Source organism: Notolepis coatsorum (genome assembly GCF_963971535.1).
Source record: "Notolepis coatsorum genome assembly, chromosome: 2".
NCBI lineage: Eukaryota > Metazoa > Chordata > Actinopteri > Aulopiformes > Paralepididae > Notolepis > Notolepis coatsorum.
Window position 1 is genome coordinate 221,041,393 of NC_140166.1, and position 27,512 is coordinate 221,068,904.

At 41.9% G+C, this 27,512-nt stretch overlaps 1 protein-coding gene across 1 annotated transcript in view; it reads left to right on the forward strand.

The window, feature by feature from the left end:
* LOC311223786 (kelch-like protein 10) overlaps positions 1-24,917 on the forward strand; it is a gene marked incomplete at both ends in the record, with an annotated part of 85,408 nt that extends 60,491 nt beyond the window's left edge. The window contains one exon of the mRNA XM_084308553.1: positions 24,837-24,917. Within this exon, the coding sequence (XP_084164679.1) occupies positions 24,837-24,917 (81 nt within the window). The remainder of the gene's footprint in view (positions 1-24,836) is intronic.
* Between the last annotated feature and the right edge of the window lie 2,595 nt (positions 24,918-27,512).

Genomic DNA, 27,512 nt, shown 5'->3' on the forward strand with positions numbered 1-27,512 from the left:
CTCCTGATGGGAAGACCTGGTCCTGGGCTCCACCAGGAGCTCCTGATGGGAAGACCTGGTCCTGGGCCCCACCAGGAGCTCCTGATGGGAAGACCTGGTCCTGGGCTCCATAGGGAGCTCCTGCTGGGAAGACCTGGTCCTGGGCTCCACCAGGAGCTCCTGATGGGAAGACCTGGTCCTGGGCTCCACCAGGAGCTCCTGATGGGAAGACCTGGTCCTGGGCCCCACCAGGAGCTCCTGATGGGAAGACCTGGTCCTGGGCTCCACCAGGAGCTCCTGATGGGAAGACCTGGTCCTGGGCTCCACCAGGAGCTCCTGATGGGAAGACCTGGTCCTGGGCTCCACCAGGAGCTCCTGGGGGGAAGACCTGGTCCTGGGCTCCACCAGGAGCTCCTGATGGGAATACCTGGTCCTGGGCCCCACCAGGAGCTCCTGATGGGAAGACCTGGTCCTGGGCTCCACCAGGAGCTCCTGATGGGAAGACCTGGTCCTGGGCCCCACCAGGAGCTCCTGATGGGAAGACCACAGTGACCGGCTGGAGGAGAGTGGGTGTATGAGCTCGTTAATGTGGGGGGGGGGGGGTGAGATATGGTAGATGCGCGCACACTGGTAGTAAACAACAGAGGATGTCCACACCGATGCCTAATTAAGGATACAAAGAACTTCTCAAATATTGAACAGTCCATTCTTTTTGTGTGGTACAAAATCAATGTGGGTAACGTTTGGGTAAGATACCAGAAAATATATATGTAAGACTCGCTCGCTCACCCAGTGTAAACGTCTCTCCCCTAAAGCTGGCTCGCCCGCCCGCCCCTGATGTATGTTCTGTTTAAAGCTTGTTGGATAAACACACGTGTTGCCGAATTACCGCGTTTACATTACATACATGGTTTGGACGGCTCTCTGTGTACATTGGTCCTATAGTTGTGGCTGAGATACTTGTGTGTCGGTGAACAGTGAGGTGGAGCGAGTCGCGGAGACAGACGTAAACACGGCCCCCCTGACAGACAACACATCTGGGACAGGGGCGAGAGCCTCACAGACTCTGGATCAGTCTTGGAACATTTTCAAAGCTATAGAATGTAATTTATGAGGGAAATATATAAGGAAATACTAGGGTCTGGAATTATTAGGAACACTAATATCAAAACACAATTTGACAATTGTATCACATTTTTAAACTCATGTAAGATTTCTCTGTGGAAAACTCCTTTCAAGGCCTTTTGGTAACACCTCCCTCCTTCCTGTGCCCTCACCTCTCACCTCCCTCCTTCCTGTGCCCTCACCTCTCACCTCCCTCCTTCCTGTACCTCACCTCTCACCTCCCTCCTTCCTGTACCTCACCCCTCACCTCTCACCTCTCACCTCTCACCTCTCACCCCTCACCCATCACCCCTCACCCCTCACCTCTCACCTCTCACCTCTCACCCATCACCTCTCACCCCTCACCTCTCACCTCTCACCCATCACCCCTCACCCCTCACCCCTCACCTCTCACCTCTCACCCATCACCCCTCACCCCTCACCCCTCACCTCTCACCTCTCACCCATCACCCCTCACCCCTCACCTCTCACCCCTCACCTCTCACCTATTTGATTGAGTGCAACAAGTTGGTGTTAAATATATCTCTAAGACAAAGGCCATTGTGCTTGGATCTAGACACATGTTGGGCATGCATCCTCAGTTAAAACTGTCAATTGGCACCGCACAAATTGAACAAGTGAACACAATAAAACTTCTCGGAGTAACTATTGATAGCTCTTTATCTTGGTCTAAACATATCAATAATGTTGTCATTAAAATGGGAAGAGGAATTTTTATGACTAGGAAATGTTCTGCTTTTATCACTCCCTCCATAACGAATTCTGTTATTCATTCTTTGGTTTTGTCTCATTTAGAATACTGCCCTGTTATCTGGTCGTCAGCTACATTTACATTTAGTCATTTAGCTGAACACTTTTATCCAAAGCGACTTACAAGTTCTGTAAGACAGGTCATCAGGAAGGGCACAACTCTATCAGCTGAGTAACAGTGTTCATCAAAGTGTTGAGTAGGGCAGGGGTTCTCAAACTTTTTTATACCACGACCCCATTTTATTTAGGATTTTTTTTGGCGACCCCACACTTATTTCGTATTTCCACATTTCAACGTGGAAATAAGGAATATCAAAATAAAAGCACACGTTGTTTCTAAATCTAATTACAGCACTATGTTATCAATGAAATGAATGAATATTATCAAACAAAAGCAATGGAATTGTTTCTGTATACACATTTATAAAACTTCCCAAAGGTCAGTGAATAGCACGACCACAACACCAGAGGAAGCTCAACAAATCATGTTAAACCCAGATTCGGCTCAAACAAGGGACTAAACACGTTTCGCAATTATGCCACATCAATGTGGAACGCCCTACCCAAAGCCGTAAAGGAATGTGAATCACTACCCACCTTCAAAACGCTCTTAAAGAGCACCTACGGGAGGCTGCAATTCGAAACTGGCCACCGTAAATGTCCAAAACCCCCACCCCCACCCCCCCCTAATAGACAGTCTCCTCCCCACCGCATGTATATATTCTCTCCCCGCCGTATGTATATTTCTCTCCCACCCACCCACCCCCTCCTAATGTACATTCCCCTCCCCATCATATGTATATACTCTGTCAGGATCTATGGGTAACAGTACTGTATATTTGAATATCGTATATGTCACAAATGTAACAGTACTGTCCCTATGCCATAAATGTCATGTATGTTGAGTAAGTCATAAATGTCAATATTAATTGAAAATGGGGGACCCTGATGCAAACAAGACAAACATCGTTTCTCTGGTCTGCATCCCCTTAACAACTGTGTGTATTGAGCCGTACTGTATTGTACCCATTCTGCAATCTGTTAAATAAAGTTTTCATTCATTCAGCCAAAATATGTTGCCAGAACATGAAAAGAAAATGCGCTCATGTGCGCTTTGGCAGAGATCCGCTTCTACTCTAAAAATCCACCCTCACAGAGATATGTTGATGCGAAGGGGACACGCTTTATCAGCGCAGCATTACACAACACTGGGTACTCGTTCCGGACTGATATCCAGAACTTTGCGAGGGCCTGTCCAGTGAACTTAACTTTCAGTAGCTCGTCACACGAAAGATCATTGAGCGCCTCTTGCATTCTGTTCCTACAACAAGCCATCAAGCTGAGTAAATACCCCCAAATCTCCGCTGATTATCCTGGAGTGCCACTAACGGAGTTTCCAGCTCATTTCTCTGCCAATGTGTTGTTTTTTTTTTGCTCCTGTTAGAGTCTTCAAGGTATTCTTGTTTACCAGAGAGGAGATCCGGTACAAGAATCCTGTCCGTTGGTTGACTTTTTTGATTACATTGGTTGCCATTTTGTCACAGGAAAGATTTGCCTCTAGGATGGAACCCAGGTATGTAATTCTATCTTTCCTTGTGACAATTATTGTCACCCACTGTAACAGAGAAGCCGTTGGCCTTGCTGAGTTAGTTATTTGATGAAGAGTGACCGCAATACCATCTCACGGGTGGACTTTTGGGCAGTTCCAGAGACTAAGGAGAATACGGTATGTGACTCTGAGGAAGACTTTGACCAACAAGCCACCAACATGCACCAAAGATTCAAACAAAGTTGGGAACTTCAGATGTGGTGGATTACTCTACACACATTGTCAACACTGCTTTGTGGACGCTTTCAGGTCAGACGCTTTGCAAATTGCAATACAACCCATGTGTGTTACGTTTCAGGTAGGAGTTGAGTTCCAATAGTAGAAGGATAATAAGGAGACGGAGATGTGGTTGCTCTTCTCAAAATACTTGTTCCTTTTATTATCAGAATCACGAGAGCAAGATCAATAACAAAAGAGAAGCCAGGCTTCAACTGAGGGTATATAAAGAAAGAGAATTTAAACAATAACAACAACGACAAGAGATTCCATATCTTGTCCTGTGGCCGACTGCTCGCAGTAGTTCTGTTGAAGATCCGACAACAGACAGAGAAAGAAGTGATTACTATAAAGGCAAAACTCCCAGCACACCACATGCAGTAATTAGTGACAACAAACCACAGGTGACATTCAATCAGCGTTAATTACAGAGAACAGGGTGAAGTACTCCAGAATGGCAGTAGGGTTTCCAGTCCTGGGAGAGGACAGAAACCCAGAACGTTACAATGTGGTATCAAGAGTCAAGTCAAGTCAAGTCAAGAGTTTTAATTGTCACGGCATACAGGTATACAATGAAATGCGGGTGGTCTTGCCCGCAACGATGTGCAATACAGTGGTACATATAATAGAATCAAAAGAAGAAAACAACATTGTGCAGTAACAGGTAACAGGTAACATGGAGTGACATCTCGGTATCTGTACATAGTTATTTACAGAGCATGTGTGACATGCTAGTTAGCTTTGGTAGTGCAATACACTGTTCCTGTTATTCTAATTTAAAGTGTCCTTTCCTTTGGCCATAAGTGTGCGTGTGTGCGACATGAGTGTGTGCCCGCTCATGTTAAAGTGTTAAGTGGCTGCTCGTGTGTGAGCGTGCACAGTGTGCGTGTCGTGTGTGTGTTCATGTGTGCTTGTGTGTGGACAGTTCAATGTTCTGAGCACTCAATGTTCATTGTTCATGGCTCTGATGGCCTGGGGGAAGAAGCTGAGCCTAAGCCGCTCTGTCCTAGTAGCTGGGGTTCGCAGGCGTCTGCCTGACCTCAGCAGCTGAAACAGGCTGTTATTGGGGTGGTGAGGGTCTTTCATTAGTATACAGATTAGAATGCGAGTGAGGATATTTGTACATCAGACGCACCAAATATAGACTATAAAGCAGCTGGACACACGAACCCTAACTCACTAAACATCATGGCCGTAGAGGTAGAGAGGTGGAGACAGACCAAAGATATGTGAGAGGTGGAGACAGACCAAAGATATGTGAGAGGTGGAGACAGACCAAAGATATGTGAGAGGTGGAGACAGACCAAAGATATGTGAGAGGTGGAGACAGACCAAAGATATGTGAGAGGTGGAGACAGACCAAAGATATGTGAGAGGTGGAGACAGACCAAAGATATGTGAGAGGTGGAGACAGACCAAAGATATGTGAGAGGTGAAGACAGACCAAAGATATGTGAGAGGTGGAGACAGACCAAAGATATGTGAGAGGTGGAGACAGACCAAAGATATGTGAGAGGTGGAGACAGACCAAAGATATGTGAGAGGTGGAGACAGACCAAAGATATGTGAGAGGTGGAGACAGACCAAAGATATGTGAGAGATGGAGACAGACCAAAGATATGTGAGAGGTGGAGACAGACCAAAGATATGTGAGAGGTGGAGACAGACCAAAGATATGTGAGAGGTGGAGACAGACCAAAGATATGTGAGAGGTGGAGACAGACCAAAGATATGTGAGAGGTGGAGACAGACCAAAGATATGTGAGAGGTGGAGACAGACCAAAGATATGTGAGAGGTGGAGACAGACCAAAGATATGTGAGAGGTGGAGACAGACCAAAGATATGTGAGAGGTGGAGACAGACCAAAGATATGTGAGAGGTGGAGACAGACCAAAGATATGTGAGAGGTGGAGACAGACCAAAGATAAATATTCTGGATAAAAAGCTTAAAGCTACCACTAGTCCCCTCCAAACTCATAGCCAAGCTCAGGGACCTGGGCTTGAACTATGACCTCTGCCAGTGGGTCTTGGACTTCCTGACGGGCAGACCCCAGGTGGTAAGAGCCGGCAACTGCACCTCCTCATCCATCACGATCAACATAGGGGCCCCCCAGGGCTGTGTTCTGAGCCCCCTCCTCTACTCCCTGTACACACATGACTGCGTAGCACAGCGGAACAACAACACCATCATCAAATTTGCTGATGACACAGTAGTGGTGGGCCTGATCTCTGCCAACGACGAAAGGGCCTACCTGGAAGAGGTAGAGAACCTGTCACAGTGGTGTCAGGAGAACTGCCTCTCCCTGAACGTCAGCAAAACAAAAGAGATGATTGTGGACTTCAGGAGGTCGGGGGTCAAGGACTACAGCCCCCTCAGCATCGACGGGGCACCGGTTGAGAGAGTGAACAGTTTCAAGTACCTCGGAGCCCACATATCCGAGGACTTGACATGGACCACACACACTGACAGTGTTGTGAAGAAGGCACGACAACGCCTCTACTTCCTCAGGCGCCTAAGGAAGTTCCAAGTCAGTCAGAAGATCCTTAGGAACTTCTACTCATGTACAATAGAGAGCATCCTGACCGGCAACATCACCTCCTGGTTTGGGAATAGCACTGCACAAGACCGTAGCAGACTACAAAGAGTGACACGTTCAGCCGAACGCACAATTGGAGGGGGGCTTCCCACCCTCCAGAACATTTACAACAAGCGGTGCAAGGGGAAGGCTAAGAGAATTATTAAGGACTCGAGCCACCCGAACAACTGCCTCTTTGAACTGCTGCGGTCAGGCAAGCGATACCGGAGTATTAAGGCGAGCACAGAAAGACTCAGAAGAAGCTTCTATCCCCAGGCCATCAGGCTGCTAAACGAACAATAATCACTATGCAACAACCATCAAATGCACACAGCACACACACCCACACGCACACACTCACTCAAACAAACAACACACTGCAGCACCCACTCTCCACACTTTAGATCACACAAACACACTTACACTTTATATTTATTGATAAAGGATTTGCACTACAACTCGTACACCTACTGTGAATTGTACCTAAATTGCACCTCGTCCCATTTCTCCATTTCTGCCTTGCACTATATAGTATTGTATATTAGTACACTGCACAGTATTGTATATTGTATGGTAACTACGTCTATTCTGCATCGAACATTGTACATATGTCTAAACTGAACACTGTGACCTCATTTTTTTTACTTCTAATTTTACTATGTTATTTTATTTCATACTTATCTTGTCTTGCACAGTCTCTGGAGCGCAACAGTAAGAAGCATTTTGTATAAAAGTATTCTGTACTTCTGTATGACAACTATTAAAGAAACTTGAAACTTGAAACTTACCCAGGCCTGAATGATCTCCCCCTTTCTCTGAAACCAGTTAGTCTCTTCCAGGTACAGTAGTATTCCATTATTTCTCTAAGAGAAGCTAGTCTTGTTCAGGTAGTATGGTGATCATACAGTATGTGATGATCCCTTTACTGTAAAGTGAAACATACTGTGGACTTTTCTTTAAATGCACATGTGTCCCACTTTATAGTGAGTATTTATGTGTGTTTATTTATTTGGGTAGACATGGTTTTCTTTCTGTTTTCACATGTAGATAGATAGATAGATAGATAGATAGATAGATAGATAGATAGATAGATAGATAGATAGATAGATAGATAGATAGATAGATAGATAGATAGATAGATAGATAGATAGATAGATAGATAGATAGATAGATAGATAGATAGATAGATAGATAGATAGATAGATAGATAGATAGATAGATAGATAGATAGATAGATAGATAGATAGATAGATAGATAGATAGATAGATAGATAGATAGATAGATAGATAGATAGATAGATAGATAGATAGATAGATAGATAGATAGATAGATAGATAGATAGATAGATAGATAGATAGATAGATAGATAGATAGATAGATAGATAGATAGATAGATAGATAGATAGATAGATAGATAGATAGATAGATAGATAGATAGATAGATAGATAGATAGATAGATAGATAGATAGATAGATAGATAGATAGATAGATAGATAGATAGATAGATAGATAGATAGATAGATAGATAGATAGATAGATAGATAGATAGATAGATAGATAGATAGATAGATAGATAGATAGATAGATAGATAGATAGATAGATAGATAGATAGATAGATAGATAGATAGATAGATAGATAGATAGATAGATAGATAGATAGATAGATAGATAGATAGATAGATAGATAGATAGATAGATAGATAGATAGATAGATAGATAGATAGATAGATAGATAGATAGATAGATAGATAGATAGATAGATAGATAGATAGATAGATAGATAGATAGATAGATAGATAGATAGATAGATAGATAGATAGATAGATAGATAGATAGATAGATAGATAGATAGATAGATAGATAGATAGATAGATAGATAGATAGATAGATAGATAGATAGATAGATAGATAGATAGATAGATAGATAGATAGATAGATAGATAGATAGATAGATAGATAGATAGATAGATAGATAGATAGATAGATAGATAGATAGATAGATAGATAGATAGATAGATAGATAGATAGATAGATAGATAGATAGATAGATAGATAGATAGATAGATAGATAGATAGATAGATAGATAGATAGATAGATAGATAGATAGATAGATAGATAGATAGATAGATAGATAGATAGATAGATAGATAGATAGATAGATAGATAGATAGATAGATAGATAGATAGATAGATAGATAGATAGATAGATAGATAGATAGATAGATAGATAGATAGATAGATAGATAGATAGATAGATAGATAGATAGATAGATAGATAGATAGATAGATAGATAGATAGATAGATAGATAGATAGATAGATAGATAGATAGATAGATAGATAGATAGATAGATAGATAGATAGATAGATAGATAGATAGATAGATAGATAGATAGATAGATAGATACATCGACAGATACATTGATAGATGGATAGATTTAGGACCCATCAACGTTTTTTTATTGATAAATTCTAGGGATGTTTGATATTGGCTTTCTTTTACCGATACCGATGTCCAACTCTTAATTTCCGATACCAATATCAACCGATACCGATTTATGCAATAATAAATTCATAACTCAATCATTTATTTGGGGGAAAGTCAATACTTTTATCCTGCACCTTTCTAAAAGCTCTGTGGAGGGGAGCTCCAGTAGCTCACCACGTACCGCGAGTGCTATTTCAGCGCCGTGGACAACCGTGCTCGTCACGGATCTGGGGCTGAGCGAGTTCGAATCCCGGACTGCAGCCGTGCCTTTCCCAGAGTGTCTTCCCCCCCATCTGAACCCTTTCAGCCTGCTTCTGTCGGTCGAACTTGACCAAGTATAAATGCGATAAACGTATAAAAGAGCCAGGGAAATGGCCAAAGTTTAAAAAAAAAAAAGCTCTGTGGATGTATTAGTATTAGTATTTTCTTTTCTTTTTTATGTTTACATACATTTCAGTACATTTTATACATTTGATCTATATCACCTTTAAGTACATTCAACGTTTTTTATTTAACCTTTATTAAGCCAGATAAAACATTAAGAACAGGTTTCTTATTTACAATGTCGATCTGGTCCAAGAGGCCCCAACAGGAGTACAAATATACATACATACATACATACATACATACATACATACATACATACATACATACATACATACATACATACATACATACATACATACATACATACATACATACATACATACATACATACATACATACATACATATATATATACACCAATAACAAAATAAAAACACAGTTAAGAATCATACACATAAGCAAATAAACAAACAAACACATGCACAGCCTATGTACAAAATAAATAAACAGTGAAAGTATGTGAATGTGTGCGTGTGCATGCATGTGCATGCAAACAGATGCGTGTGTCTAGGAGGTGCGAGTATGAATGAGTGCTTGTATGTTGTATGTGAGAGGGTGTATGCAACGTCAAATACTTCTCTAAAGTACTAAATACTTTTACTTAAGTATAGTCATTTGATTAGAGGACTTGCACCCGTGCCACTACTTTATCTGGGTATTTCCACTTAAGTAAAGGAACTGTTCCTTCACACTGCAGAGCGGTCAGCCAAGGGGCGGCACGTCTTGTCAACTTGTTGATGCGAGCCGGGGAAGCAGGGTGCAGCCAAGCAGGAGACGTGTAGGAAGAAGAAAGGTTCGCTGGAAGGGCCTGCACAGTGGACCACCTATGGTGCGCTGCCACAAAACCTGAACCATTGGCTGGGAGAGCCTTCCCAATCTAAATAAGGCCAGGGGTTGGGGGGAATTGAAAAACACAACAACAGTTTCGCTGCGGTACGGCGGATGCTGTGTTTCTCTCCTTGAACGCCGCAGCGACAGTGTTTTCGACAGGAGAGAAGTCGGCTCGAGGAGAGGAGAAAGATAATGGCGTGAATGTTCTGGAATTATCTATGATAGGGTGGCCATATTTTGGTTTCCAAAAAAGAGGACATGCTGGCCCCAGCCTCGAGATACTTAATGATACTTTGCACAATCGAAGCGGGCATGGCCACCTTCATTTCACTATGTCTTGTGTATGTACTGTACTGTATGTGATGAATAAACCTCTTGAATCTTGAATCTCTACTCAAAGTTTACTCAAAGATGCCTTTATTGTTTTAACCTCTTAACATGCACCCGGAAAAGCGGCCATTTATTTTTTACTTGAACTTGAGGACTGCATACTTTTTTGCAAAGCTTATCTTTATACTTTATGCTTATAGCACACGCATAAGCCTGGTCTCTTTTGAAAGATAACATTCTGAAGTTACTAATGCAAAAAAGGAAAATCACTTTTAGTGCTAATGAAATAGATTAGCATATAGGTCTGAACTTGAGTTGAACGTGAACTTGTGTACTCACATTTTTCTGTAGTGGTTGCAATATCCCAAATGTAACCACATAACATGCGCCCAGAAATGTGGCAATTTTTTTACTTGAACTTGAGGACTGCATACTTTTTTTGCAAAGCTTATCTTTATACTTTATGCTTATAGCACATGCATAAGCCTGGTCTCTTTTGAAAGATAACATTCTGAAGTTTCGTACACAATAAATAAAAATCACTTTTAGTGCTAATGAGTAACATAGGGCTGAACATGAATTGAACTTGTGTACTCACGTTTTTGTGTAGTAGTTACAATATTCCAAAATAATATATATATATTTTTTGAATAAGCTGGTAAACACCGCCGCAAATCCATAGCCTGAAGTCTTACGTGTGTTGTCGGGCCTTACAAATACATTTGATTTTGATTTGATTTGATTTGATAAGGTGATATCTGGAACACACAAACACACTATTTTTTAAATCACATGCCATGAAACTCTGGGACCTGGCTGAATTTAAGACTGCACAAATCATGTTTAAAGCACGAAACAATTCACTCCCGGGTAACATCCAAAAATTCTGTTATAGAGAGGGGGGTTACAATTTAGAGGAGAGGAGACTCTAACTTCAAGAAACAGGCTGTTGATTCAACAATGTATGTATATTTCAGTTTGTGGAGTGAATATGAGTTGCATAAGATAATAGAGTGTGAAGGTATACTGAATACCTGTATGTCATGTATGTCATATATGTTATGATGAATTGAAAATGGGGGACCCTGATGTAAACAAGACGAAAGTCTTTCTCTGGTCTGCATCCCCTTAACAATTGTGTGTATTGAGCCGTACTGTATTCTACCCATTCTGCCATCTGTTAATAAAGTTTTCAATCAATCAAGGGGGTAGGAATACATACGTTTACGGTTCATCCTACTCCTGCTTGTTTGTTTTTTAATCTGTTTATTACTTGTTTTTTATTATTATTTATTTTCAATTTATGTTCGAAATAAATAAACGCATTCATTCAAGATATTGTGTGAGCAAAAGTATAGTTAATTTACTCATACAGTATGTACATTGATTGAGCCGTACTGTATTGTACCCATTCTGCAATCTGTTAATAAAGTTTTCAATCAATCAATCAATCAAAAACATCCTCTGGCCTCGCGCGGATCTCACAGCTGTGCCCGCACAGTGCAATACTCCAATTCAGCCATTGGGTGGGTGGCGCTGCTGAGCGGCCCTCACAGCGCGGCCGTCAGAGCGCGGCCCTGAGAGCGCCGCTGGCTCTGCGGCTCTGCAGCTGCATGCTTCTCCGGAACTCCGGGGTGATAATCTGGCACGCAGCGTAAAAGGTTGCACGCCTGACATATCGGGATGTAACTCGAGAACCGAGGCACGGATTTTGGCGATTCAGATGGCATTCGAAAGGCAACAAATGACGCTTTAATTCTGTAATTTATATGTTCTGCGAAAAATGCAGTCCCGAGCTTTCAGATGCTTGCAAAGGGCCGTGAAACTGAAACTGAGAAGAACGTGGAGAAAAAGCTTAACTTATTTACCATCTTCCCCCAGAGCCAGACAAGAATATGGATATTGATTCTGTGTGTCCATTTTGGAGTTGTTGGAAGCATTATTTCTTCACTTTTGGACCGAGCTAGGCTATGTACTCCCTACAACTTCCAGTCCTTGTGCTAAGCTAGGCTAGCTGCTCCCTACAACTTACAGTCCTTGTGCTAAGCTAGGCTAGCTGCTGACTACAACTTCCAGTCCTTGTGTTAAGCTAGGCTAGCTGCTCCGTACAACTTCCAATCCTTGTGTTAAGCTAGGCTAGCTGCTCCCTACAACTTCCAGTCTTTGTGCTAAGCTAGGCTAGCTGCTCACTACAACTTCCAGTCCTTGTGCTAAGCTAGGCTAGCTGCTCCGTACAACTTCCAATCCTTGTGCTAAGCTAGGCTAGCTGCTCCCTACAATAAGCTAGGCTAGCTGCTCACTACAACTTCCAGTCCTTGTGCTAAGCTAGGCTAGCTGCTCCCTACAACTTACAGTCCTTGTGCTAAGCTAGGCTAGCTGCTCACTACAACTTCCAGTCCTTGTGTTAAGCTAGGCTAGCTGCTCCGTACAACTTCCAATCCTTGTGCTAAGCTAGGCTAGCTGCTCTCTACAACTTCCAGTCCTTGTGCTAAGCTAGGCTAGCTGCTCACTACAACTTCCAGTCCTTGTGTTAAGCTAGGCTAGCTGCTCTGTACAACTTCCAGTCCTTGTGCTTAGCTAGGCTAGCTGCTCCCTACAACTTCCAGTCCTTGTGCTAAGCTAGGCTAGTTGCTCCGTACAACTTCCAATCCTTGTGCTAAGCTAGGCTAGCTGCTCCCTACAACTTACAGTCCTTGTGCTAAGCTAGGCTAGCTGCTCACTACAACTTCCAGTCCTTGTATTAAGCTAGGCTAGCTGCTCCGTACAACTTCCAGTCCTTGTGCTAAGCTAGGCTAGCTGCTCACTACAACTTCCAGTCCTTGTGTTAAGCTAGGCTAGCTGCTCCATACAACTTCCAGTCCTTGTGCTAAGCTAGGCTAGCTGCTCCCTACAAATTCCAGTCCTTGTGCTAAGCTAGGCTAGCTGCCCCCTACAACTTCCAGTCCTTGTGCTAAGCTAGGCTAGCTGCTCACTACAACTTCCAGTCCTTGTGCTAAGCTAGGCTAGCTGCTCCCTACAACTTACAGTCCTTGTGCTAAGCTAGGCTAGCTGCTCACTACAACTTCCAGTCCTTGTGTTAAGCTAGGCTAGCTGCTCCATACAACTTCCAATCCTTGTGCTAAGCTAGGCTAGCTGCTCTCTACAACTTCCAGTCCTTGTGCTAAGCTAGGCTAGCTGCTCACTACAACTTCCAGTCCTTGTGTTAAGCTAGGCTAGCTGCTCTGTACAACTTCCAGTCCTTGTGCTTAGCTAGGCTAGCTGCTCCCTACAACTTCCAGTCCTTGTGCTAAGCTAGGCTAGTTGCTCCGTACAACTTCCAATCCTTGTGCTAAGCTAGGCTAGCTGCTCCCTACAACTTACAGTCCTTGTGCTAAGCTAGGCTAGCTGCTCACTACAACTTCCAGTCCTTGTATTAAGCTAGGCTAGCTGCTCCGTACAACTTCCAGTCCTTGTGCTAAGCTAGGCTAGCTGCTCACTACAACTTCCAGTCCTTGTGTTAAGCTAGGCTAGCTGCTCCATACAACTTCCAGTCCTTGTGCTAAGCTAGGCTAGCTGCTCCCTACAAATTCCAGTCCTTGTGCTAAGCTAGGCTAGCTGCCCCCTACAACTTCCAGTCCTTGTGCTAAGCTAGGCTAGCTGCTCCCTACAACTTACAGTCCTTGTGCTAAGCTAGCCTAATCGTTTTGATATCGGTATCAAATACCAGGTATTGGAATGGAATATTTTCAACCGATATCCGATATCCGGCTCTGGTGAAGGTGAAGGTGAAGGCTCTGACAGTGAAGGCAGTAGATATACAATGAGTTCAGAGTTTGTATAGTATGGGTAACAGATCAAATGAGTTCAGAGTTTGTATAGTATGGGTAACAGATCAAATGAGTTCAGAGTTTGTATAGTATGGGTAACAGATCAAATGAGTTCAGAGTTTGTATAGTATGGGTAATGTAATGTGTGATGTCCCTGAAGGACCTGTAGTAAAGAACTACCCTGGAGTGAGGAAACCTATAGACAATAGGTGAGACTATAGGTGAGGCTATGAGACTATAGGTGACACTATGAGACTATAGGTGAGACTATAGGTGAGACTATAGGTGAGACTATGAGACTATAGGTGAGACTATAGGTGAGACTATAGGTGAGACTGTAGCACATCCGAAAATCACATTGGTCCTCATTCTCGAACGGAAATACATAAAAGTTACCAAGGAATTCCTTCGTAACTCGATTTACGTACTTATTGGGCATTCTCGAACAGCTTTGTTTTGTAAATTCATTGTAGAATATATGTAGGATTTACGAACTCGAAAAGGCAGTCGTAAGTCGGACAGACCATCAAAACCAAAACCATCAAAACTAACCATCAAAAGCACTCACAGCACACACATCCACACGCACACACTCACTTTAAACAAACAACTCACTGCAGCACCCACTCTACACACTTTAGAACACCTAAACACACTTTATATTCATTGGAAAATAATTTGCACTACTACCCATACCTCAGTACACCTTACTGTAAATTGTACCTAAATTGTACCTCATCCCATTTCTGCTTTGCACTATATAGTATATTGTAATTAGTATATTGTATAGTATATTGTATGGTAACTCAGTTACTTCTACTCTGCATTGAACATTGTACATATGTACATACTGAACACTTGTGTCTACGTACGTGACTTCTATTTATTGCTATACTTATTTTATTTTATACTTATCCTTTTGTGTAGCACAGTCTCTGGAGCGTAACAGAAAGAAGCATTTTGTATAAAAGTATTCTGTACTTCTGTATGACAACTAATAAAGAAACTTGAAACTTGAGACTGGTGTGCGCCCGTGTTTTCAACAGCTTTCTCTGGGACAAGTCATTGGGGATTGCCGATACTACAGACATCTGTGGAATTAATTATAATGATAATAAATTCGACAATATTTGTTTCATTAACAATTACGTTTTGCATTATAGTCCTGAGGCATTGAGAGCATTCCACACACACACTGCAAACTAAATAAATAAGAACTAAACCGATCGCTGCGGATATAGCTATTGTATAGTGGAATATACTGTATTAATATGCCATATACTTCTTCTTCATCTTCTTCTCTATGATATTATTTATTGTAGTTTATTCCTATTGCTAGAACTAAATAAATGTGTGGAGAAATGGCTTAGTGAGGCAGCCTCAGCGCACGAGCAAACACACACACGCACGTACTGTATACGTGCAAAATTAATCATTCCAGCAAAGTAGGCTTCTATTATTCAAATTACTTGTTTTATTAGGTATTATAGTAGTAAGTCCTACTGTAGAACATGACATAATTAGCATGACATCTCATTTAGTAATGTCAATACTGAATGACTGCATGATTGGCTCTTGATGTGATCGATCGTATATTACTCCTTATGCGTTGTGTTTAAATGACGATGCCGCGAGGGAGTTTCGAACCCGGGTCTCCCACGCCGCGGCCGTCAGCACAGACCGCTATACCGAGAGGTGAATTCACTTCTTGGTAACGTGTCTATGTGTCTTTTAAGGGGAAGTGAGTTTAACTTGCAGTACCGCTTACTGCCACAGTCCATCGTGACTTTGGATATTACTCACACACAGACCTCCGTTACATTGACAAACTGGAGACTACTGTTCAGTGTGTGTGTGTGTGTGTGTGTGTGTGTGTGTGTGTGTGTGTGTGTGTGTGTGTGTGTGTGTGTGTGTGTGTGTGTGTGTGTGTGTGTGTGTGTGTGTGTGTGTGTGTGTGTGTGTGTGTGTGTGTGTGTGTGTGTGTGTGTGTGTGTGTGTGTGTGTGTGTGTGTGTGCTTGTGCGCCGAGGCTGCCTCACTAAGCCGTTTCTCCATGCATTTATTTATTTCTGGAGCATTTATTTATCTACTCTGGTTGGATGGTGCATTGTACTTGTGCTGTATAATAACATTACATTTGAATCTAATCTCATTTTCAGATCAGTCGCAAATTGCTTCCGCACTACCTGTTGAATGGGTCAGCAATGGTGCAGATGCAATGCCGACCCTTTTGCTGTTTTGCACACGGCCCCTCGCTGTTTTGCACACGCCTCATTCGCCTTATAAGGAGCTGGCGGGGGCGTGTCTGTATGCAAATTCAGGAGAACGTTTCATTCACGGGAATCAAGAATCAAGAAGAATCAACAGGTTTATTTGTCACATACATACCAGGGCATACAGTGAAATGCGGGTGGCCATGCCCGCATCGATTGTGCAATAATACAATAATAAAATAGACATCGGAAAGAAATAGGTAAGACACAAGATGTGCATGATAAAAAAAAAGTTCCTGAGAAACTGGTTCCTATGTACACTACTATACAATATACAATTTACAATTTTAACTCCGTCATTTTTATACTTAATGTATCTAAACTATACTATTATAATACCTCCTTCCTTTAAAGTGACTTTTCCATTATTTAAAGTGACATTTTGTTTAAAGTGATTGTTTAAAGCGGGAACCGAGCTACGAAGATTTTGGCCACTTTACGGAGACCGCCTCACGCCTTCAGGACCCGGAGGAGGATCTTTGTAAATTTGTTAGTACGAAATCTTTACCAAGATATTTACAAAGGTACTTGGGAACATGTTGGAGAATGAGGACCATTGATTACAACAGTATCATTTTCCATTCGACATCAAGCTGCCTTCTGATGCTTCTGCTTCTGGCCCAGCTGGTAACCCTATAATATAGGGTTCACATAAGCAAAACTATCTTTATTCATGAAAATACAACACGCCTCAAAAGCTTTCAAAGTACCATTCATGATTGGAAGCAGTTATGTTATCTCACGTAGTGGGGAGATAAAGAATCTAAAAGCAAGAGTCTGAACGCCACCACAGCCAAACCACTGCATTATTTGGCATTATATAATGTTTTGTAATGTGTTTCATATGTGCTATGGTCTTGACGTTATATTCAGAACAGATAAAATAACCTATTGTGACTATGAATTATTGTGGGGGAATATCTTTATATTAATTCATAGAAGATGGGCCTTGATTTATGTGGGGTTTTCAATCTGTTTTTATTGTACTGTAGCCAGCCAGCAGGGTGCAATAAAAGGACTGAACTGGGATGTAACTGTTGGGGATTATCCATAGACAATGCATATGGCTGTGACTTTATGAGGCTCTTACACCCAAATAATATTTTTTTTTATTTTAGCAGTGCTAGAAGTTCTGAACCAGAATTAATAAAAACCTAATTTGACATTGTATGGCCTAATACATTCAGAGCCCTATTCATTGTCTATGGAGCATCCCCGGATTTTACTACATGCCAGTAACTTCACCGATTGGAGGGTTCTCTCTCTGATTTCTAGCTTTAGGAGAGAGAGAGTGATGCATGTTCACAAATGCTGCCTGGACTGTCCTGCGGTCAGCAAGAACACATGCAGTCTTCAAATGGCTGGCGTTCCCCTTTAACAGAGCGACGCTCTAACCATTCGCCCTCATTCACTTTACATTTTTATTTTTTTATGTTTTTCTTTTCTTTTCTTTACATACATAAAACAAGACAACACAATACGGTAATACTAATAATAACAATAATAATAATAATAATAATAATAATAATAATAATAATAATAATAATAATAATAATAATAATAATAATAATAATAATAACAGCAATAATGACAGTGGAAATAATCAAAACAAAAAAAGACTATAAAGGTGCATTACCACAGGTATGACAGAAGACAAACAGACATACAAACAACAGGAACATGGCTCAGATACATTTCTACAAGTTGCATAATTGATTGATTCCTGAATTCCTGAATTTCCCCAAGGGGATCAATAAAGGAATATCTTATCTTATCTTATTGATTTTATTGTGGATTACAGACATCATACAAGGGATAAACACATGATAAAATGCAAGCACTTATTTCCATCATGGTCCCTGGTATTAAAAAACAGGACATACATCAACATAAAACAACATCATAAAACATTAACATAATTATATATATAGCAAGGAATTTAAGATGTCGGCGCCTGGATAGCAGAGGATCTTGGCCCAAAACTGGAATAAAGCCAAGACTGACAGCGACTGCAATCCAGTACAAATCTCTGTTTCTGACCGGACAGGGTGAATGCATCTTTCCATCCTCCTCATTTCAATGAGCTGAGAGAAGAAAGGCATCCAATGTGATACAATTATTATACATTTTCTTATAGGTACAGTACAAATGCCACGTTGGGTTTTTCCAGTAAGTAGCTCAGCATCAGTGTTAATTTTGTTGACTAAATTGATGACGAAAGATGTTCGTCAACAAAGGTTTTTTTCATGACGACAACGAGACGTGACGTCACGTTATTGAAGACCATGTCACGATAACGAGACTAAATAGTTTTTTAAATATCGTTGACCGCAACTGAGGACACAAAAATGTAATTTACAAAAACCAGGACGAAATTTCTCTTCATGTATGTTGATATTGTTGACTAAAACAAGACGAGACAAAATAATTATAACTTTTCTTAATGCCATCGTCCCGACAGAGCAGTGTGACAGGGAGCTCCGTTATTAGCATTCGCTGGAGCTATTTGAAAAGCTAGTTTTAGCTTAACGTTACCTTGGCTAAAGTTGGGACTATTCATAATCCAGCTGCAGACCTGCAAGCAAAGTACAGCAAGTTGGCAAAGGAGTATTCCAAGCTAAATAACTTTTTCACCAGTAACGTTAACTTACATTGTTTGTATTTCCATCTAGCTCGCGTTAGCTAGTGGCTAACCTAGCTCACGCTAACACGGTCACTGATTGACCTCTCGCACACAATTAATGACATAATGCGGACAGCCATACCGGTGACAATGTTTAGCTTTTAGTGCCAAATGATAAGAGTCTGAGGCGGAGTCTCAAAAGAGAATGTTGAATATTTATTTTGCATTTAAAATCACAACAGAGAGCCTCTGCTACTACAGTAGCTAACCTAAACGGAGCAGCCTGGATAGGAAGTGCGCAACAACGTGTAACGTCCGTGCGGAACCAATGTGCCAACAACCATTCCGTGGGTGAACTCACTGAGCTTAGTTGTCAATTAATGATGATACTAATACTAATCTATACAATCACCTGTTGTTGAATAAATACCATTACTTTCTAGTTATTACTAAAAAAAACAGTATATATAAAACAGTAGCTGTAAAAAAGAAAAGAAAAAAATGTTTTATAATAAAATAAATTTGTATGTATGCACTGGTATCGGATCAGTATAACCAGACCTAGACCACCTCTAACTCTAACCCCTAACCAGACCTAGACCACCTCTAACTTTAACCCCTAACCCCTAAGTTAGGGTTGTGACTTAGAGGAGGTCTAGGTCCGGATAGGGGTTAAGAGTTGGTCTACTCTAGCCCTTTACATCCATCTATCTAAATAATAATAATAAATTATAATGAATGACCTGGACCACCTCTAACTCTAACCACTAACCAGACCTCTTCCATGTGGCAGTTTAACACTGGCCTCAGAATGTGATTTTATATGTTTTTATGCAAGCAGATTGCAATCAGTGTGTACTACTACTAGTACTACTGTGTGTTCTGTTTACTTAGTTTACAGTATCCTGTTATAGAATAAACCGCTGCCAGACACAGCAGAGAGAGAGAGGACAGACATGACAGAGAGGACAGACACAGCAGAGAGAGGACAGACATGGCAGAGAGAAAGGAAAGACACAGCAAACAAAAGACGTCTCTCTGGTCAGAAACAACGTCACCACATCCGTAATGTTCTCTTTGATGGATACATTGGACCATGTCTACACCAACATATACTGTAGGAGCAACAATACATTGGACCATGTCTACACCAACATATACTGTAGGAGCAACAATACATTGGACCATGTCTACACCAACATATACTGTAGGAGCAACAATACATTGGACCATGTCTACACCAACATATACTGTAGGAGCAACAATACATTGGACCATGTCTACACCAACATATACTGTAGGAGCAACAATACATTGGACCATGTCTACACCAACATATACTGTAGGAGCAACAATACATTGGACCATGTCTACACCAACATATACTGTAGGAGCAACAATACATTGGACCATGTCTACACCAACATATACTGTAGGAGCAACAATACATTGGACCATGTCTACACCAACATATATACTTCCTGTGTATCACTTGTGCCGCCGACTCAGATTCCCCTAGGTTAAAAAATAAATACGCAATTTAAATCAGAAAATGTTCCATGTTGACTATTTCTGACTTCTGACACGTTTTTTTCCATTAACAAAAAATAGACAAAAATGTCATCCGTTTTTCGTCGACTAAATCTAGACTAAAACAAAAAAGTCAAAATTGAGCCAAAAACTGACTAAGACTAAAATGCTCAGACATTTAGTTGACTAAAACGGACTAAACGAAAAATAAATGAAGATGACTAAATATGATGAAAACGAAAAAGGACCACTTGACACATGACGTAGACTAAAACTAAAATGAAAATAGCTGCCAAAATTAACACTGCTCAGCATGCTTTAATGGACCGCTCTCATCTCCCGCCACAGCTTGAAGCAGTGACTGCAGATCTTTCACCGGGTCGGGCGCGGTCCAAGTTGAGACGGGTCTGTGGCTTTTAGGTTGGATCCAGAAAGCCGTCCTGGCAGCTAGCACAGGCACGCATCTCTCCACTCCATGTAGCATAGACATTGTTCTAGGTTTGCTGAACAAAACAAATCAAAGACACATTGAGGGAAAGGGCATTGTATAGGGAGGTGTAGTCTGACATCACTTTGGACCGCCCGCGAGGTCCACCCGTATAGGGAGGGATTCATCATTGGGAAAATGGATTATCGGCTATTGTAACAGTTCTGCCTCATGAACATTGGCAAGCTTTCCATTTTTGCACAAAAATGAGTTCCCTTCTAATCACTAACATTATTGTTTTAAGCATTTTTGGTTGAAATACAATTCGACGATTCTTTTTTTTTTACGATTAATTGTGAATATTTTTATGTTGAGCTATAGATCATGGATGAATACGCACAGAAAGGTACACCTTGCAAATGTTCATGCTTTATTTGTTTTAAACGAGACGATTTAGAAATGGGGAAATACATTGCGTTTTCAAGATGGTGGACCGGCCGGAAACAGCAATGACGTAACCACTACACATACCTGTCAACAGTCCCATTTTTCCCGGGATTGTACTGTATTTCAACCTTCTTCACGCCCTGTTCACGGTTCACGGAATTGGCAAGTTTTTTCCCAAAAAAAATATAATTTTTTTTTCTTTTTTTATATATATATATTTTTTTAACTCATAAAATATATTGGGTCGCACCTAAATCGGCAGGGTCGGTCGGCAAGAAAAAAAGCTGCAAGAAAACTAAATGTCTGGCATCAATGGTTTCCAAATACTGTCAAATTACAGTAAAATCAAATACATTTACAGATTACAACCTTTATTTAATGGTTAATATTTTGATAAAAAGTAATTTACTGTATTTTTATAGCATTTACACTTAAAGGTAGGAAAACAAAAGTAATCTGTAAAATAATACAGTGAATTTCCTTAATACAGGTTTTGACCAGCAGATGGCAGCGACGAGGCAGCTCCATTGGGAGGGGGCGGGGCCGGGTTGGAGGGGGCGGGGCTAAAATTTGCACGTTTTTTCTCCTGCCAATGTTGACAGCCCACTCTACCCCACTCTACCCCTCTCTACTCTGGTTACTCACATTTGACCCATTCACACACAGACAGCGGAGGCAACCATGCAAGGTGCCAACCTGCTCATCGGGAGCAATTAGGGGTTAAGTGTCTCGCTCAAGGACACATCGACACGCTGCCCGGGAGGAGAGGGAATCGAACCGGGAACCTCTGGATTGCCAGACGACTGCTCTACCTCCCGAGCCACTGTCACCCCTTAGGTCGTAGGTCAATATGATGCATACAGTACCTACAGGACCTACGTTGTCGTTTTTGCTGATTCATTTGAGCTATACTGTAGCTGTAGTCTACACTGAATATTAGAGTTGTTCCGATACCGATACCAGTATCGGAAATGCCTCCAATACAGCCTAAAAGGCTGGTATCGGTATCGGCGAGTACGCTTCAATTCTATGCTCCGATACCATAATATGACGTAATTTATCAACAACACGTGCGGTATCCTCCTGCTGAGAGTGAGCATTATAAAACAAACGTGTTTTTAATCGGCCGCGAATTAAAGTCTCAATGCTCATTTTAACTAGGGATGTCCCGATCACGTTTTTTTGCTCCCGATCCGATCCCGATCATGTGATTTTGAGTATCTACCGATACCAATATTTCCCGATCCGATCAACATTTTTTTTTTTTTTTTTTTTTTTTTTTCAACAAACATGACCATGTTCACGTCTTAAACTCATACTGAGGCCTTAGTTTTGGTTTTAAATTGCATATCATCATTCATTTATTTATTGTCACACAGAGCAGAATAATTTTGCCAAAACAAACCAATAGTATCCAGCTGCAGAACGGCAGACCAGCCAGCGTGTATCGCTTCCGCAACGGAATTCGGTTTCCTGGTTCCTCTGATTGGCCGCGACCCCCACGTGACCCGCCCCCCTATCCACCGCTCTGCCGCTGCCGAGCGCGGCAGAGAGCGGCCGCGGACTCGCTCGCTTCCTCAATTTATACGCATGGAAGTATTGACTGAATGAATGAATGAATGAAAACTTTATTTAACAGATTGCAGAATGGGTACAATACAGTACGGCTCAATACACACAATTGTTAAGGGGATGCAGACCTGAGAAAGACGTTTGTCTTGTTTACATCAGGGTCTTTGATTTGATTTTATTTTATTGATGGATTAAAAACACACAACAAGGATCCAAAGGATAACATGAGAAAGAGTAAAACCCTTATTTCCGTCATGGTCCCAGGGCTGTTAGGCCACAACAAAATACACGACAATAACACAACACTCATACATTTAAAACATTATAAGACTAACCTATCGCTAAAATTGTATACCCCACAATAACTAAAAACTGATTGGAAACCCATTCAAACTATAGGGGGCTATTCTTCTATTCTGTCCATGAGCCACTTCCTGACGCTTCTCTTGAAGCTGTGGAGGCTCAAGCTCTGCTTGATGGGGAGAGGCAGCTTGTTCCAATCCTGGGCTCCAGAGAAAGTAAGGGAGCATTGGCCCATTTTCGATCGGAAAGAAGCAGGCTTCAGGTTTGCTATGCTTGCTCTAGTTCTGTGGTTGTGGGATTCGTTGACCGGGGTGAAGTAGTTTTGGAGGTATCTAGGGGACCTTTGGTTTATAATATTGTGCACTATGTTCAGTCTGAGCTGGGTAACTCTGGCCTCTATAGGAAGCCAGTTTAGCTCCTGGAAGTGACTCCTCCCTATGTGGGTGCGAGGGCCAAGACCCATTACCACCCTTACTAGCTTATTTTGGGAAACCTGAAGCTTCTTTTTTATGTTCACTGACAGGCCCTCGAACCACGATACGCTACCATAGTCAAAGTGGCAGAGTACTAGGCTATTTGCTAATAGCCTGAGGCTATCTCTGCCAAGGAGGTTGGCTTTCCTAGCTAGGTACCTGGTGCGGGCGTTGACTTTGCCCAGTACTTGGGAGGCCATAGCCTCCCCATCTAGGCTCCCGTCTATCATACAGCCTAGATACTTCGCTTTTTTTTGCTGTTTTAGGGTTACAGCTCCTAGCTGGATATTAAACTCCCGTGCTTTCCTGAGCTTGGGCTTGGAGGCTAATAGTACTGCCTCTGTTTTACCTAGGTGAAGAGAAAGCCTGTTGTCCGAAAGCCACCTGCTGACCCCTGCAATTTCTTCACCTAGCATCTGTTCTAGTGTGTTCTGATCCTTGTGTGAGACTAGCAGGGCTGAGTCGTCTGCAAATAAAAACAAGTTACATGAGCATGCTGCTGACATGTCATTTATGTACAGTAAAAAAAGGAGAGGTCCTAGCACGCTTCCTTGTGGGACCCCACATACAATGGGCTTGGCCTCTGACATAGTGCCACTGACCTCAACCCGCTGCACCCTATCAGCAAGGTAGGAAGAGAACCATCTGACCACTGTCTCAGACATACCCAAGGCCTTAAGCTTGGAGAGCAGTATGTCATGGTTCACTGTGTCGAAAGCCTTCTGTAGGTCTAGAAGAACTAGCCCACACAGCTTACCTGAATCTATCTCCCTCCTGATACTGTCTGTAAGATAAAGAAGACATGTTTCAGTAGAGTAAGACTTCCTAAAGCCGGATTGGAGGTCGTACAGGAGGTCATGGCTGCTTGCATATTCCTGGACTTGTTCATGGACTATCTTCTCTAGGACTTTGGATAACACACTTAAAATTTAGACTGGTCTATAATTGCTGGGGTCAGATTTGCTCCCTTTTTTATATATAGGGATGACTTTGGCATTCTTGAAGTCGGTGGGTACCTTGCCTAGGTCCAGGGAGAGGTTAATAATATGGGTTACTGGTGGAGCTATAACTCCGGCTGCATCCCTCAGAAACCTGGCACTGATGCCATCTACACCTGTGGCCTTCTTGATTTTGAGCTCACCCAGCATCGCAGCCACTTTGACTACTGACACCTTGCTTAAGGAGAACGAGTTTGCCTTAACCCCTCGTTGGCTATAGTAGTTGGAAACAAAGTCATCACCAAACTGCTCTGTCTTGGGAGGTAGGTTAGAGACAAGCTTACCTGCTACCGATGTAAAGAAGTTATTAAAGATTGTGGCTACATTCTTTTTATCAAACTCCATTCCCTTGTCTGTGGACAGGCCTATGTTGGACTCAGTAGTCCTTTGGTTGGCATCGCCCCCACAGCCTAGCTGCTTGAGGGTTTTCCACAGTTTAGTTGGGTCATTGCTGTTCTCCTTGATGGTTTCTGCAAAGTATTCTCTCTTAGCTATCCTGATCATTTCCTGAGTCTGGTTCCTGAGTTTTTTGAAGTGATCAAAGTCAGCCTTATCTTGAGAACGGTTAAACTTGGCTAGGGCAGAGTCCCTCCGTTTGATACTATCACCTATGGTGTGGTCAAACCATGGGTCTGATCGCTGCTTCACTCTGGTTTGTCTAAGGGGGGCTACAGAGTTTATAACCTTCAAGAACAGAGATTTAAAAGTGCCCCATGCTTGGTCTACCTCATTGGCCCTGAGAACTTGAGACCAGTTCACTTGCTCTAGCTGGGCCCTCAGAATGTCCCCTGAGTAATTCTTGAGGGATCTGGCAAAGATAGTTTTATGACCAGTAAAAACCTTTCTCTGCACCTTCCTCGAACAATAAATGAGATAGTGGTCACTGATCCCATACTCTATGACCCCACTCCTAGGGATGTTCACTTTGTCTGTAACTAGGATTAAATCAATAGTAGTCTTGGATACATCAGTTACCCGAGTGTGCTCTGAGATCAATTGCTTCAGACTGAACTGTTTACAGAAATTGGTATAAACTTTGTGGGTTGGAACAGAGGGATTTGTGACATCAGTATTAAAATCGCCCATTAATATACATTCTTTCTCTTCCCCTCCCCAAGATGACAATACAGCCTCAAGGCTCTCATAAAAAGAGTTCGAGACTGGGGGTCTGTAGCAAATTCCAAATAGAATTGGCTTGGAATGGGGCTGGTAAATGTCAAAGAACAGGGATTCGATTTCATCAGTAGAGACCGATCTAAGCTCATAGTTAATGTCTGAGCGGATGTAAGCGCAGACTCCGCCGCCGTTTCCGCCCCATTTTTTATTCATATAGAACGACTACGCCGTAACAAATCATTACAAAAATATACCGTTAACTGGAATATGTTGTGCCTTTACACATATGTTGGATTATGTAATTGGTTTGTCATGACAAACAAATAAAACAACACACAGTGACTGCATGTAGTCACTGTGTGTTGATGTTGTAGCCACCTCCTCCGCGGCAGTAATACTAAGCTCCCCCTTAAGCTCCAGGAGAGAGGGGAGAGGCTGAAAACCCGCAGTTCTTGCCCGACTGATGGGAGCCGAATCCCCGCATCCAATTTGTCTGATGAATACCCTCAAACATGGAGGTCCCGAATGCATGGAAGTATTGATTGCGCCGTAACAAATCATTAAAAAAAGATACCGTTAACTGGAATATGTTGTGCCTTTACACATATGTTGGATTATGTAATTGGTTTGTCATGACAAACAAATAAAATATCGCGTCGTTCTATATGAATTGAAAATGGGCGACCCTGATCTAAACAAGACAAACGTCTTTCTCAGGTCTGCATCCCCTTAACAATTGTGTGTATTGAGCCGTACTGTATTGTACCCATTCTGCAATCTGTTAAATAAAGTTTTCATTAATTCATTCATTCATTCATTCATTCATTCATTCATTCATTCATTCATTCATTCAGTCAATACTTCCATGCGTATAAATTGAGGAAGCGAGCGCGGCAGAGCGGGCGATAGGGGGGCGGGTCACGTCACGTGGGGGTCGCGGCCAATCAGAGGAACCCGGAAACCGAATTCCGTTGCGGAAGCGATACACGCGACCAGCCACACTCAAACTAGACAGGGAACACACTGAACATAGAACTACACTAACTAGACAGGGAACACACTGAACATAGAACTACACTAACTAGACAGGGAACACACTGAACATAGAACTACACTAACTAGACAGGGAACACACTGAACATAGAACTACACTAACTAGACAGGGAACACACTGAACATAGAACTACACTAACTAGACAGGGAACACACTGAACATAGAACTACACTAACTAGACAGGGAACACACTGAACATAGAACTACACTAACTAGACAGGGAACCACACTGAACATAGAACTACACTAACTAGACATAGAACTAAAGTAACTAGACAGGGAACACACTGAACATAGAACTACACTAACTAGACATAGAACTAAAGTAACTAGACAGGGACACACTGAACATAGAACTACATTAACTAGGACATAGAACTAAAGTAACTAGACAGGGAACACACTGAACATAGAACTACACTAACTAGACATAGAACTAAAGTAACTAGACAGGGAACACACTGAACATAGAACTACACTAACTAACATAGAACTAAAGTAACTAGACAGGGAACACACTGAACTAGAACTAAAGTAACTAGACAGGGAAACACACTGAACATATAACATAGAACTACACTAACTAGACAGGGAAC